General features: G+C 33.1%; 1 protein-coding gene across 1 annotated transcript in view; it reads right to left on the bottom strand.

Moving 5' to 3' along the window:
* The window catches only part of LOC310935242 (serine/threonine-protein phosphatase PP1-beta catalytic subunit-like), a 30,520-nt gene that overhangs the window by 8,438 nt on the left and 4,860 nt on the right, over nt 1-17,222 (bottom strand). The window contains exons 4-6 of the mRNA XM_083899099.1: nt 17,078-17,182; nt 16,681-16,752; nt 15,869-16,020 (exon numbers count right to left, since the gene is read on the bottom strand). Of these exons, the coding sequence (XP_083755225.1) occupies nt 15,869-16,020; nt 16,681-16,752; nt 17,078-17,182 (329 nt within the window). The remainder of the gene's footprint in view (nt 1-15,868; nt 16,021-16,680; nt 16,753-17,077; nt 17,183-17,222) is intronic.

Here is a 17,222-nt window from a genome sequence, read left to right as displayed (position 1 = left end):
CTATACTATGTAATCCAAAATCGGAAACCTTTTTATGAAATTTATTTTTTAGCCCAAAATGTGACCAAAACGTCATGCTATACTATGTTGTCGACCTCCATGTCATACTACACTAACTCGTCCAAAATCTGACCTTTTTTTTGAAAAAAGAATTTTGGTCCCAAATTTGACAAAAACATCATACTATACTATGTCGTCCAAAATGGAACATTTTTGTGAAATGTATTTTTTTTGCCCAAAATGTCACCAAAACATCATACTATACTATGTGGTCGACCTCCATGTCATACTACACTGTTTTGTCCAAAATCTGACCATTTTCTTGAAAATAAAAATTGGTCCCAAATTTGACAAAAACATCATACTATACTATGTCGTCCAAAATGGAACATTTTTGTGAAATGTATTTTTTTTGCCCAAAATGTCACCAAAACATCATACTATACTATGTGGTCGACCTCCATGTCATACTACACTGTTTTGTCCAAAATCTGACCATTTTCTTGAAAATAAAAAATTGGTCCCAAATTTGACAAAAACATCATATTATACTGTCGTCCAAAATGGAACATTTTTGTGAAATGTATTTTTTTTGCCCAAAATGTCACCAAAACATCATACTATACTATGTGGTCGACCTCCATGTCATACTACACTGTTTTGTCCAAAATCTGACCATTTTCTTGAAAATAAAAAATTGGTCCCAAATTTGACAAAAACATCATATTATACTGTTGTCCAAAATGGAACATTTTTGTGAAATGTATTTTTTTTGCCCAAAATGTCACCAAAACATCATACTATACTATGTGGTCGACCTCCATGTCATACTACACTGTTTTGTCCAAAATCTGACCATTTTCTTGAAAATAAAAAATTGGTCCCAAATTTGACAAAAGCATCATACTATACTATGTCGTCCAAAATGGAACATTTTTGTGAAATGTATTTTTTTTGCCCAAAATGTCACCAAAACATCATACTATACTATGTGGTCAACCTCCATGTCATACTACACTGTTTTGTCCAAAATCTGACCATTTTCTTGAAAATAAAAATTGGTCCCAAATTTGACAAAAACATCATACTATACTATGTCGTCCAAAATGGAACATTTTTGTGAAATGTATTTTTTTTGCCCAAAATGTCACCAAAACATCATACTATACTATGTGGTCGACCTCCATGTCATACCACACAGTTTTGTCCAAAATCTGACCATTTTCTTGAAGATAAAAAATTGGTCCGAAATTTGACAAAAACATCATACTATACTATGTCGTCCAAAATGGAACATTTTTGTGAAATGTATTTTTTTTGCCCAAAATGTCACCAAAACATCATACTATACTATGTGGTCGACCTCCATGTCATACTACACTGTTTTGTCCAAAATCTGACCATTTTCTTGAAAATAAAAAATTGGTCCAAAATTTGACAAAAACGTCATACTATACTATGTCATCCAAAATCGAAAACATTTTGTGAAATTTATTTTTTAGCCCAAAATGTGACCAAAACGTCATGCTATACTATGTTGTCGACCTCCATGTCATACTACACTAACTCGTCCAAAATCTGACCTTTTTTTTGAAAAAAGAATTTTGGTCCCAAATTTGACAAAAACATCATACTATACTATGTCGTCCAAAATGGAACATTTTTGTGAAATGTATTTTTTTTGCCCAAAATGTCACCAAAACATCATACTATACTATGTGGTCGACCTCCATGTCATACTACACTGTTTTGTCCAAAATCTGACCATTTTCTTGAAAATAAAAAATTGGTCCGAAATTTGACAAAAACATCATACTATACTATGTCGTCCAAAATGGAACATTTTTGTAAAATGTATTTTTTTTGCCCAAAATGTCACCAAAACATCATACTATACTATGTGGTCGACCTCCATGTCATACTACACTGTTTTGTCCAAAATCTGACCATTTTCTTGAAAATAAAAAAGTTGGTCCAAAATTTGACAAAAACGTCATACTATACTATGTCATCCAAAATCGGAAACATTTTGTGAAATTTATTTTTTAGCCCAAAATGTGACCAAATTGTCATGCTATACTATGTTGTCGACCTCCATGTCATACTACACTAACTCGTCCAAAATCTGACCTTTTTTTTGAAAAAAGAATTTTGGTCCCAAATTTGACAAAAACATCATACTATACTATGTCGTCCAAAATGGAACAGTTTTGTGAAATGTATTTTTTTTGCCCAAAATGTCACCAAAACATCATGCTATACTATGTTGTCGACCTCCATGTCATACTACACTGTTTTGTCCAAAATCTGACCATTTTCTTGAAAATAAAAAATTGGTCCCAAATTTGACAAAAACATCATATTATACTATGTCGTCCAAAATGGAACATTTTTGTGAAATGTATTTTTTTTGCCCAAAATGTCACCAAAACATCATACTATACTATGTGGTCGACCTCCATGTCATACTACACTGTTTTGTCCAAAATCTGACCATTTTCTTGAAAATAAAAAATTGGTCCCAAATTTGACAAAAGCATCATACTATACTATGTCGTCCAAAATGGAACATTTTTGTGAAATGTATTTTTTTTGCCCAAAATGTCACCAAAACATCATACTATACTATGTGGTCGACCTCCATGTCATACCACACAGTTTTGTCCAAAATCTGACCATTTTCTTGAAAATAAAAAATTGGTCCGAAATTTGACAAAAACATCATACTATACTATGTCGTCCAAAATGGAACATTTTTGTGAAATGTATTTTTTTTGCCCAAAATGTCACCAAAACATCATACTATACTATGTGGTCGACCTCCATGTCATACTACACTGTTTTGTCCAAAATCTGACCATTTTCTTGAAAATAAAAAATTGGTCCAAAATTTGACAAAAACGTCATACTATACTATGTCATCCAAAATCGAAAACATTTTGTGAAATTTATTTTTTAGCCCAAAATGTGACCAAAACGTCATGCTATACTATGTTGTCGACCTCCATGTCATACTACACTAACTCGTCCAAAATCTGACCTTTTTTTTGAAAAAAGAATTTTGGTCCCAAATTTGACAAAAACATCATACTATACTATGTCGTCCAAAATGGAACATTTTTGTGAAATGTATTTTTTTTGCCCAAAATGTCACCAAAACATCATACTATACTATGTGGTCGACCTCCATGTCATACTACACTGTTTTGTCCAAAATCTGACCATTTTCTTGAAAATAAAAAATTGGTCCCAAATTTGACAAAAACATCATATTATACTGTTGTCCAAAATGGAACATTTTTGTGAAATGTATTTTTTTTGCCCAAAATGTCACCAAAACATCATACTATACTATGTGGTCGACCTCCATGTCATACTACACTGTTTTGTCCAAAATCTGACCATTTTCTTGAAAATAAAAAATTGGTCCCAAATTTGACAAAAACATCATACTATACTATGTCGTCCAAAATGGAACATTTTTGTGAAATGTATTTTTTTTGCCCAAAATGTCACCAAAACATCATACTATACTATGTGGTCGACCTCCATGTCATACTACACTGTTTTGTCCAAAATCTGACCATTTTCTTGAAAATAAAAAATTGGTCCAAAATTTGACAAAAACGTCATACTATACTATGTCATCCAAAATCGAAAACATTTTGTGAAATTTATTTTTTAGCCCAAAATGTGACCAAAACGTCATGCTATACTATGTTGTCGACCTCCATGTCATACTACACTAACTCGTCCAAAATCTGACCTTTTTTTTGAAAAAAGAATTTTGGTCCCAAATTTGACAAAAACATCATACTATACTATGTCGTCCAAAATGGAACATTTTTGTGAAATGTATTTTTTTTGCCCAAAATGTCACCAAAACATCATACTATACTATGTGGTCGACCTCCATGTCATACTACACTGTTTTGTCCAAAATCTGACCATTTTCTTGAAAATAAAAAATTGGTCCCAAATTTGACAAAAACATCATATTATACTGTTGTCCAAAATGGAACATTTTTGTGAAATGTATTTTTTTTGCCCAAAATGTCACCAAAACATCATACTATACTATGTGGTCGACCTCCATGTCATACTACACTGTTTTGTCCAAAATCTGACCATTTTCTTGAAAATAAAAAATTGGTCCCAAATTTGACAAAAGCATCATACTATACTATGTCGTCCAAAATGGAACATTTTTGTGAAATGTATTTTTTTTGCCCAAAATGTCACCAAAACATCATACTATACTATGTGGTCAACCTCCATGTCATACTACACTGTTTTGTCCAAAATCTGACCATTTTCTTGAAAATAAAAATTGGTCCCAAATTTGACAAAAACATCATACTATACTATGTCGTCCAAAATGGAACATTTTTGTGAAATGTATTTTTTTTGCCCAAAATGTCACCAAAACATCATACTATACTATGTGGTCGACCTCCATGTCATACTACACTGTTTTGTCCAAAATCTGACCATTTTCTTGAAGATAAAAAATTGGTCCGAAATTTGACAAAAACATCATACTATACTATGTCGTCCAAAATTTGGCAATCATTTTTTTGGGGCGTTTTTGCCTTTTAATGTTGTCCAATATTGGGCAATAATTTATTTGGGCATTTTGCCTTTTTAATGGATAGTATAGTGGAGAGAGACAGGAGGCAGGGGGTGAGGAGCGACAAGCAGGAAAGACAGCTTGGTGTGGGATTTGAACCAGGTTCACATATAGCGAGGGCTATAGCTTCAACAATTTGGGCAGGTTGGGTGCTCTACCATCTGAGCTAAACACTGCCCCAAACACAGTCATACTATACTATTACTATACTACTACTAGTACTACTAGTCCAAAATCAGACAATTTTTGTGGAAATTTCTATTTAGCCCAAAATGTCACCAAAACATCATACTATACTATGTGGTCGACCTCCATGTCATACTACACTGTTTTGTCCAAAATCTGACCATTTTCTTGAAAATAAAAAATTGGTCAAAAATTTGACAAAAACGTCATACTATACTATGTCGTCCAAAATCGAAAACATTTTGTGAAATTTATTTTTTAGCCCAAAATGTGAACAAAACGTCATGCTATACTATGTTGTCGACCTCCATGTCATACTACACTAACTTGTCCAAAATCTGACCATTTTTTTGAAAAAAGAATTTTGGTCCCAAATTTGACAAAAACATCATACTATACTATGTCGTCCAAAATGGAAAATTTTTGTGAAATGTATTTTTTTTGCCCAAAATGTCACAAAAACATCATACTATACTATGTGGTCGACCTCCATGTCATACTACACTGTTTTGTCCAAAATCTGACCATTTTCTTGAAAATAAAAAATTGGTCCGAAATTTGACAAAAACATCATACTATACTATGTCGTCCAAAATGGAACATTTTTGTAAAATGTATTTTTTTTGCCCAAAATGTCACCAAAACATCATACTATACTATGTGGTCGACCTCCATGTCATACTACACTGTTTTGTCCAAAATCTGACCATTTTCTTGAAAATAAAAAAGTTGGTCCAAAATTTGACAAAAACGTCATACTATACTATGTCATCCAAAATCGAAAACATTTTGTGAAATTTATTTTTTAGCCCAAAATGTGACCAAATTGTCATGCTATACTATGTTGTCGACCTCCATGTCATACTACACTAACTCGTCCAAAATCTGACCTTTTTTTTGAAAAAAGAATTTTGGTCCCAAATTTGACAAAAACATCATACTATACTATGTCGTCCAAAATGGAACAGTTTTGTGAAATGTATTTTTTTTGCCCAAAATGTCACCAAAACATCATGCTATACTATGTTGTCGACCTCCATGTCATACTACACTGTTTTGTCCAAAATCTGACCATTTTCTTGAAAATAAAAAATTGGTCCCAAATTTGACAAAAACATCATATTATACTATGTCGTCCAAAATGGAACATTTTTGTGAAATGTATTTTTTTTGCCCAAAATGTCACCAAAACATCATACTATACTATGTGGTCGACCTCCATGTCATACTACACTGTTTTGTCCAAAATCTGACCATTTTCTTGAAAATAAAAAATTGGTCCCAAATTTGACAAAAGCATCATACTATACTATGTCGTCCAAAATGGAACATTTTTGTGAAATGTATTTTTTTTGCCCAAAATGTCACCAAAACATCATACTATACTATGTGGTCGACCTCCATGTCATACCACACAGTTTTGTCCAAAATCTGACCATTTTCTTGAAAATAAAAAATTGGTCCGAAATTTGACAAAAACATCATACTATACTATGTCGTCCAAAATGGAACATTTTTGTGAAATGTATTTTTTTTGCCCAAAATGTCACCAAAACATCATACTATACTATGTGGTCGACCTCCATGTCATACTACACTGTTTTGTCCAAAATCTGACCATTTTCTTGAAAATAAAAAATTGGTCCAAAATTTGACAAAAACGTCATACTATACTATGCCATCCAAAATCGAAAACATTTTGTGAAATTTATTTTTTAGCCCAAAATGTGACCAAAACGTCATGCTATACTATGTTGTCGACCTCCATGTCATACTACACTAACTCGTCCAAAATCTGACCTTTTTTTTGAAAAAAGAATTTTGGTCCCAAATTTGACAAAAACATCATACTATACTATGTCGTCCAAAATGGAACATTTTTGTGAAATGTATTTTTTTTGCCCAAAATGTCACCAAAACATCATACGACACTATGTGGTCGACCTCCATGTCATACTACACTGTTTTGTCCAAAATCTGACCATTTTCTTGAAAATAAAAAATTGGTCCCAAATTTGACAAAAACATCATATTATACTGTTGTCCAAAATGGAACATTTTTGTGAAATGTATTTTTTTTGCCCAAAATGTCACCAAAACATCATACTATACTATGTGGTCGACCTCCATGTCATACTACACTGTTTTGTCCAAAATCTGACCATTTTCTTGAAAATAAAAAATTGGTCCCAAATTTGACAAAAGCATCATACTATACTATGTCGTCCAAAATGGAACATTTTTGTGAAATGTATTTTTTTTGCCCAAAATGTCACCAAAACATCATACTATACTATGTGGTCAACCTCCATGTCATACTACACTGTTTTGTCCAAAATCTGACCATTTTCTTGAAAATAAAAATTGGTCCCAAATTTGACAAAAACATCATACTATACTATGTCGTCCAAAATGGAACATTTTTGTGAAATGTATTTTTTTTGCCCAAAATGTCACCAAAACATCATACTATACTATGTGGTCGACCTCCATGTCATACTACACTGTTTTGTCCAAAATCTGACCATTTTCTTGAAGATAAAAAATTGGTCCGAAATTTGACAAAAACATCATACTATACTATGTCGTCCAAAATTTGGCAATCATTTTTTTGGGGCGTTTTTGCCTTTTAATGTTGTCCAATATTGGGCAATAATTTATTTGGGCATTTTGCCTTTTTAATGGATAGTATAGTGGAGAGAGACAGGAGGCAGGGGGTGAGGAGCGACAAGCAGGAAAGACAGCTTGGTGTGGGATTTGAACCAGGTTCACATATAGCGAGGGCTATAGCTTCAACAATTTGGGTGCTCTACCATCTGAGCTAAACACTGCCCCAAACACAGTCATACTATACTATTACTATACTACTACTAGTACTACTAGTCCAAAATCAGACAATTTTTGTGGAAATTTCTATTTAGCCCAAAATGTCACCAAAACATCATACTATACTATGTGGTCGACCTCCATGTCATACTACACTGTTTTGTCCAAAATCTGACCATTTTCTTGAAAATAAAAAATTGGTCAAAAATTTGACAAAAACGTCATACTATACTATGTCGTCCAAAATCGAAAACATTTTGTGAAATTTATTTTTTAGCCCAAAATGTGAACAAAACGTCATGCTATACTATGTTGTCGACCTCCATGTCATACTACACTAACTTGTCCAAAATCTGACCATTTTTTTGAAAAAAGAATTTTGGTCCCAAATTTGACAAAAACATCATACTATACTATGTCGTCCAAAATGGAACATTTTTGTGAAATGTATTTTTTTTGCCCAAAATGTCACAAAAACATCATACTATACTATGTGGTCGACCTCCATGTCATACTACACTGTTTTGTCCAAAATCTGACCATTTTCTTGAAAATAAAAAATTGGTCCGAAATTTGACAAAAACATCATACTATACTATGTCGTCCAAAATGGAACATTTTTGTAAAATGTATTTTTTTTGCCCAAAATGTCACCAAAACATCATACTATACTATGTGGTCGACCTCCATGTCATACTACACTGTTTTGTCCAAAATCTGACAATTTTCTTGAAAATAAAAAAGTTGGTCCAAAATTTGACAAAAACGTCATACTATACTATGTCATCCAAAATCGAAAACATTTTGTGAAATTTATTTTTTAGCCCAAAATGTGACCAAATTGTCATGCTATACTATGTTGTCGACCTCCATGTCATACTACACTAACTCGTCCAAAATCTGACCTTTTTTTTGAAAAAAGAATTTTGGTCCCAAATTTGACAAAAACATCATACTATACTATGTCGTCCAAAATGGAACATTTTTGTGAAATGTATTTTTTTTGCCCAAAATGTCACCAAAACATCATACTATACTATGTGGTCGACCTCCATGTCATACTACACTGTTTTGTCCAAAATCTGACCATTTTCTTGAAAATAAAAAATTGGTCCCAAATTTGACAAAAGCATCATACTATACTATGTCGTCCAAAATGGAACATTTTTGTGAAATGTATTTTTTTTGCCCAAAATGTCACCAAAACATCATACTATACTATGTGGTCGACCTCCATGTCATACCACACAGTTTTGTCCAAAATCTGACCATTTTCTTGAAAATAAAAAATTGGTCCGAAATTTGACAAAAACATCATACTATACTATGTCGTCCAAAATGGAACATTTTTGTGAAATGTATTTTTTTTGCCCAAAATGTCACCAAAACATCATACTATACTATGTGGTCGACCTCCATGTCATACTACACTGTTTTGTCCAAAATCTGACCATTTTCTTGAAAATAAAAAATTGGTCCAAAATTTGACAAAAACGTCATACTATACTATGTCATCCAAAATCGAAAACATTTTGTGAAATTTATTTTTTAGCCCAAAATGTGACCAAAACGTCATGCTATACTATGTTGTCGACCTCCATGTCATACTACACTAACTCGTCCAAAATCTGACCTTTTTTTTGAAAAAAGAATTTTGGTCCCAAATTTGACAAAAACATCATACTATACTATGTCGTCCAAAATGGAACATTTTTGTGAAATGTATTTTTTTTGCCCAAAATGTCACCAAAACATCATACTATACTATGTGGTCGACCTCCATGTCATACTACACTGTTTTGTCCAAAATCTGACCATTTTCTTGAAAATAAAAAATTGGTCCCAAATTTGACAAAAACATCATATTATACTGTTGTCCAAAATGGAACATTTTTGTGAAATGTATTTTTTTTGCCCAAAATGTCACCAAAACATCATACTATACTATGTGGTCGACCTCCATGTCATACTACACTGTTTTGTCCAAAATCTGACCATTTTCTTGAAAATAAAAAATTGGTCCCAAATTTGACAAAAGCATCATACTATACTATGTCGTCCAAAATGGAACATTTTTGTGAAATGTATTTTTTTTGCCCAAAATGTCACCAAAACATCATACTATACTATGTGGTCAACCTCCATGTCATACTACACTGTTTTGTCCAAAATCTGACCATTTTCTTGAAAATAAAAATTGGTCCCAAATTTGACAAAAACATCATACTATACTATGTCGTCCAAAATGGAACATTTTTGTGAAATGTATTTTTTTTGCCCAAAATGTCACCAAAACATCATACTATACTATGTGGTCGACCTCCATGTCATACTACACTGTTTTGTCCAAAATCTGACCATTTTCTTGAAGATAAAAAATTGGTCCGAAATTTGACAAAAACATCATACTATACTATGTCGTCCAAAATTTGGCAATCATTTTTTTGGGGCGTTTTTGCCTTTTAATGTTGTCCAATATTGGGCAATAATTTATTTGGGCATTTTGCCTTTTTAATGGATAGTATAGTGGAGAGAGACAGGAGGCAGGGGGTGAGGAGCGACAAGCAGGAAAGACAGCTTGGTGTGGGATTTGAACCAGGTTCACATATAGCGAGGGCTATAGCTTCAACAATTTGGGCAGGTTGGGTGCTCTACCATCTGAGCTAAACACTGCCCCAAACACAGTCATACTATACTATTACTATACTACTACTAGTACTACTAGTCCAAAATCAGACAATTTTTGTGGAAATTTCTATTTAGCCCAAAATGTCACCAAAACATCATACTATACTATGTGGTCGACCTCCATGTCATACTACACTGTTTTGTCCAAAATCTGACCATTTTCTTGAAAATAAAAAATTGGTCCCAAATTTGACAAAAACATACTATACTATGTCATCCAAAATCGAAAACATTTTGTGAAATTTATTTTTTAGCCCAAAATGTGACCAAATTGTCATGCTATACTATGTTGTCGACCTCCATGTCATACTACACTAACTCGTCCAAAATCTGACCTTTTTTTTGAAAAAAGAATTTTGGTCCCAAATTTGACAAAAACATCATACTATACTATGTCATCCAAAATCGAAAACATTTTTTGAAATTTATTTTTTAGCCCAAAATGTGACCAAAACGTCATGCTATACTATGTTGTCGACCTCCATGTCATACTACACTAACTCGTCCAAAATCTGACCTTTTTTTTGAAAAAAGAATTTTGGTCCCAAATTTGACAAAAACATCATACTATACTATGTCGTCCAAAATGGAACATTTTTGTGAAATGTATTTTTTTTGCCCAAAATGTCACCAAAACATCATACTATACTATGTGGTCGACCTCCATGTCATACTACACTGTTTTGTCCAAAATCTGACCATTTTCTTGAAAATAAAAAATTGGTCCCAAATTTGACAAAAACATCATATTATACTGTTGTCCAAAATGGAACATTTTTGTGAAATGTATTTTTTTTGCCCAAAATGTCACCAAAACATCATACTATACTATGTGGTCGACCTCCATGTCATACTACACTGTTTTGTCCAAAATCTGACAATTTTCTTGAAAATAAAAAATTGGTCCCAAATTTGACAAAAACTTCATACTATACTATGTCGTCCAAAATGGACAATTTTTGTGAAATGTATTTTTTTTGCCCAAAATGTCACCAAAACATCATACTATACTATGTGGTCGACCTCCATGTCATACTACACTGTTTTGTCCAAAATCTGACCATTTTCTTGAAAATAAAAAATTGGTCAAAAATTTGACAAAAACGTCATACTATACTATGTCGTCCAAAATCGAAAACATTTTGTGAAATTTATTTTTTAGCCCAAAATGTGACCAAAACGTCATGCTATACTATGTTGTCGACCTCCATGTCATACTACACTAACTCGTCCAAAATCTGACCATTTTCTTGAAAATAAAAAATTGGTCCCAAATTTGACAAAAACATACTATACTATGTCGTCCAAAATGGAACATTTTTGTGAATTTTTTTTTTTTAGCCGAAAATGTGACCAAAACGTCATACTATACTAAGTGGTCGACCTCCATGTCATACTACACTGTTTTGTCCAAAATCTGACCATTTTTTTGAAAAAAGAATTTTGGTCCCAAATTTGACAAAAACATCATACTATACTATGTCGTCCAAAAAGGAACATTTTTGTGAAATGTATTTTTTAGCCCAAAATGTGACCAAAACGTCATGCAATACTATGTTGTCGACCTCCATGTCATACTACACTAACTCGTCCAAAATCTGACCATTTTTTGAAAAAAGAATTTTGGTCCCAAATTTGACAAAAACATCATACTATACTATGTCGTCCAAAATGGAACATTTTTGTGAAATGTATTTTTTTTGCCCAAAATGTCACCAAAACATCATACTATACTATGTGGTCGACCTCCATGTCATACTACACTGTTTTGTCCAAAATCTGACCATTTTCTTGAAAATAAAAAATTGGTCCCAAATTTGACAAAATCATCATACTATACCATGTCGTCCAAAATTGAAAACATTTTGTGAAATTTATTTTTTAGCCCAAAATGTGACCAAAACGTCATGCTATACTATGTTGTCGACCTCCATGTCATACTACACTAACTCGTCCAAAATCTGACCTTTTTTTTGAAAAAAGAATTTTGGTCCGAAATTTGACAAAAACATCATACTATACTATGTCGTCCAAAATGGAACATTTTTGTGAAATGTATTTTTTTTGCCCAAAATGTCACCAAAACATCATACTATACTATGTGGTCGACCTCCATGTCATACTACACTGTTTTGTCCAAAATCTGACCATTTTCTTGAAAATAAAAAATTGGTCCCAAATTTGACAAAATCATCATACTATACCATGTCGTCCAAAATTGAAAACATTTTGTGAAATTTATTTTTTAGCCCAAAATGTGACCAAAACGTCATGCTATACTATGTTGTCGACCTCCATGTCATACTACACTAACTCGTCCAAAATCTGACCTTTTTTTTGAAAAAAGAATTTTGGTCCGAAATTTGACAAAAACATCATACTATACTATGTCGTCCAAAATGGAACATTTTTGTGAAATGTATTTTTTTTGCCCAAAATGTCACCAAAGCATCATACTATACTATGTGGTCGACCTCCATGTCATACTACACTGTTTTGTCCAAAATCTGACCATTTTCTTGAAAATAAAAAATTGGTCCCAAATTTGACAAAAACATCATACTATACTATGTCGTCCAAAATGGACAATTTTTGTGAAATTTATTTTTTAGCCCAAAATGTGACCAAAACGTCATGCTATACTATGTTGTCGACCTCCATGTCATACTACACTAACTCGTCCAATATCTGACCTTTTTTTTAAAAAAAGAATTTTGGTCCCAAATTTGACAAAAACATCATACTATACTATGTCGTCCAAAATGGAACATTTTTGTGAAATGTATTTTTTTTGCCCAAAATGTCACCAAAACATCATACTATACTATGTGGTCGACCTCCATGTCATACTACACTGTTTTGTCCAAAATCTGACCATTTTCTTGAAAATAAAAAATTGGTCCCAAATTTGACAAAAACATCATACTATACTATGTCGTCCAAAATGGACAATTTTTGTGAAATTTATTTTTTAGCCCAAAATGTGACCAAAACGTCATGCTATACTATGTTGTCGACCTCCATGTCATACTACACTAACTCGTCCAATATCTGACCTTTTTTTAAAAAAAAGAATTTTGGTCCCAAATTTGACAAAAACATCATACTATACTATGTCGTCCAAAATGGAACATTTTTGTGAAATGTATTTTTTTTGCCCAAAATGTCACCAAAACATCATACTATACTATGTGGTCGACCTCCATGTCATACTACACTGTTTTGTCCAAAATCTGACCATTTTCTTGAAAATAAAAAATTGGTCCAAAATTTGACAAAAACGTCATACTATACTATGTCGTCCAAAATTTGGCAATCATTTTTTTGGGGCGTTTTTGCCTTTTAATGTTGTCCAATATTGGGCAATAATTTATTTGGGCATTTTGCCTTTTTAATGAATAGTATAGTGGAGAGAGTCAGGACGCAGGGGGTGAGGAACGACAAGCAGGAAAGACAGCTTGGTGTGGGATTTGAACCAGGTTCACCTATAGCGAGGGCTATAGCTTCAACAATTTGGGCAGGTTGGGTGCTCTACCATCTGAGCTAAACACTGCCCCAAACACAGTCATACTATACTATTACTATACTACTACTACTACTACTAGTCCAAAATCAGACAATTTTTGGGGAAATTTCTATTTAGCCCAAAATGTCCCCAAAGCATCATACTATACTATGTGGTCGACCTCCATGTCATACTACACTGTTTTGTCCAAAATCTGACCATTTTCTTGAAAATAAAAAATTGGTCAAAAATTTGACAAAAACGTCATACTATACTATGTCGTCCAAAATCGAAAAACATTTTGTGAAATTTATTTTTTAGCCCAAAATGTGACCAAAACGTCATGCTATACTATGTTGTCGACCTCCATGTCATACTACACTAACTCGTCCAAAATCTGACCATTTTTTTGAAAAAAGAATTTTGGTCCCAAATTTGACAAAAACATCATACTATACTATGTGGTCGACCTCCATGTCATACTACACTGTTTTGTCCAAAATATGACCATTTTCTTGAAAATAAAAAATTGGTCCAAAATTTGACAAAAACGTCATATTATACTGTCATCCAAAATCGAAAAAAATTTGTGAAATTTATTTTTTAGCCCAAAATGTGACCAAAACGTCATGCTATACTATGTTGTCGACCTCCATGTCATACTACACTAACTCGTCCAAAATCTGACCTTTTTTTTTAAAAAAGAATTTTGGTCCCAAATTTGACAAAAACATCATACTATACTATGTCGTCCAAAATGGAACATTTTTGTGAAATGTATTTTTTTTGCCCAAAATGTCACCAAAACATCATACTATACTATGTGGTCGACCTCCATGTCATACTACACTGTTTTGTCCAAAATCTGACCATTTTCTTGAAAATAAAAAATTGGTCCCAAATTTGACAAAAACATCATATTATACTATGTCGTCCAAAATGGAACATTTTTGTGAAATGTATTTTTTTTGCCCAAAATGTCACCAAAACATCATACTATACTATGTGGTCGACCTCCATGTCATACTACACTGTTTTGTCCAAAATCTGACCATTTTCTTGAAAATAAAAAATTGGTCCAAAATTTGACAAAATCGTCATACTATACTATGTCGTCCAAAATTTGGAAATCATTTTTTTGGGGCGTTTTTGCCTTTTAATGTTGTCCAATATTGGGCAATAATTTATTTGGGCATTTTGCCTTTTTAATGGATAGTATAGTGGAGAGAGACAGGAAGCAGGGGGTGGGGAACGACAAGCAAGAAAGACAGCTTGGTGTGGGATTTGAACCAGGTTCACCTATAGCGAGCTAAACACTGTCCTGAAAATTGTCATACTATACTATGTCGTCGACCGCCATGTCATACTACACTATTTTGTCCAAAATCTGACCTTTTTTAAAAAAAAAAAAAAACTTTGGTCCAAAATTTGACAAAAACATCATACTATACTGTCATCCAAAATCGGACAATTTTTGTGGAATTTTTTTTTAGCCCAAAATGTGACCAAAACGTCACATTAAAGTTGACAAAAACGTCATACTGTACTATGTCGTAAGGTCAAACTACACTTAGTGGTCCAGAATTTCAAATCTTTTTGAAAAAAAAATTTGGTACTAAAGTTGACAAAAACCTTACTTTTGTTTGTGCATTTCTTACGCTGTGTCACAAGAGCTGTAATGATTATAGACTTACAAGTTTTTTATATTTTTCGCTTTTAAAGGTTGACTGTTATGTTTTAAGGTATAATACGTCATAGTTTAGTAAATAAATCAAGTTTTCATTGGCCAACTGGTCTAAGGTCCTGATTTTGTGTCCAAGATTTTGAGGGCAGCTGGTTCGTGTCCCACCCTGGTTGTAACCTTATGTCAGTTTGGATGACAAACTAAAAATTATGTGTTTTAAACATTTGGATAAAAAAAATGTTTGCCAAAAAAATTTCACATTTTGGATGACATAGTATAATATGACATTTTTTACTTCTGTGAAAAAAAAAACTTGGCTTGAAATTAAGTTTCAAATAGACACCGTTACCTGATGTGCTCGGCAGATGAGATCCAGGTCGTGGCGGTTCAGGAACTTGCTGACCACGTCGGCCCCAAAGGTGAAAGACACTCCCCGATCGTTCTCTCCCCAGCCCTGAACATCTTTGTCTGGGTCTGACCACAGCAAGTCACACAGTAAACCTGGAGCAGAAGCCAAATCACACACCATGATCAATAAACAAATGTTTTAATAAAATCTTGGTTTAATATCTTTCTTTTTCTTGTACAATACCAGTAAAATCTTAAGACTCTAAAACAACTACAAACAAAACATTTATACACTACCTACTCCACCACTTTCAGAACACAGCATGTAATCTATGGCTGGAGTTGAGTCTTATGTGGATAACATTGGCAAAAGGCATGGGATCACAGTAATTGTTGTCTTATGATCTCGTTTGGTTTACCTTTGTGTTTGCACTTTAAAAAGGGAAGCTTTATGAGTGGCAGAATGAGCAGGAAACAATGAGTTGTCACAATCCAATAGTTACGGTGACAAATACACACAATTAAATGAAAGAAATCAAATCAAATCCGAAATCAGCAACAACAGAAAGTCATATTTGTGAGATATATGTAAGATAAGAAATACATTTATTGATTCCCTCATAGGGCGAAATTCAGAATTTTTTGGGGGCCTGATTCTGCAGTGACATCATGATGTCATGGATTGCAATATGATGCATGTTGAAGGATCACATATCATTGAATACATACGCGTGTCCTCACAACACTGAAGAAAAATCTGATCTGAGTCGCACTTAAGCCTGGTAACCTGAACGTAAGCACAGAGTAACAGACCTGTGTCTGGGACGTCAGTGGGTCTCATTATGCGTCGAATCTGTTCCATGGACTGCAGATCAGGTGAGAGTCCTGAGAAGAACACATTTATGCATTATAAATGAGACACTACAGCAAATCAGAATACATTTTTAAAGTGAAAAATAGCAATGTTATAACCACCAGATTTGTCACAAAAAAGTATTACAACATTGCAGTCACCACATTAGATATATCATCCTGATTAATATTTGTTATTTTATTTAAAAAATTGAATATTTTGTATAATCTCTTGTATAATATTTCTACATTAGCTTTTTTTTAAACCCATATTGAAGCACCCTGATAATATATCACCATCCCAGTAGTAAATTATGGGCTGCCAACTGTACGTATATGAAGGAGACAAAGCACAAACCTCCATGGCAGCAGAAGATCTTCTCATCAATAATTGCAGCAATAGGCAGGCAATTAAAACAGTCTGTGAACGTCTTCCAGAGTTTTATGTTGAACCTTCGCTTGCCTGAGGACAAAAAACAAAACAGAAAGAGAAATTCAAAAAA

Source organism: Microchirus variegatus (genome assembly GCF_963457635.1).
Source record: "Microchirus variegatus genome assembly, chromosome: 12".
NCBI classification, from domain to species: domain Eukaryota; kingdom Metazoa; phylum Chordata; class Actinopteri; order Pleuronectiformes; family Soleidae; genus Microchirus; species Microchirus variegatus.
This window is presented reverse-complemented; position numbering and strand designations above follow the sequence as displayed.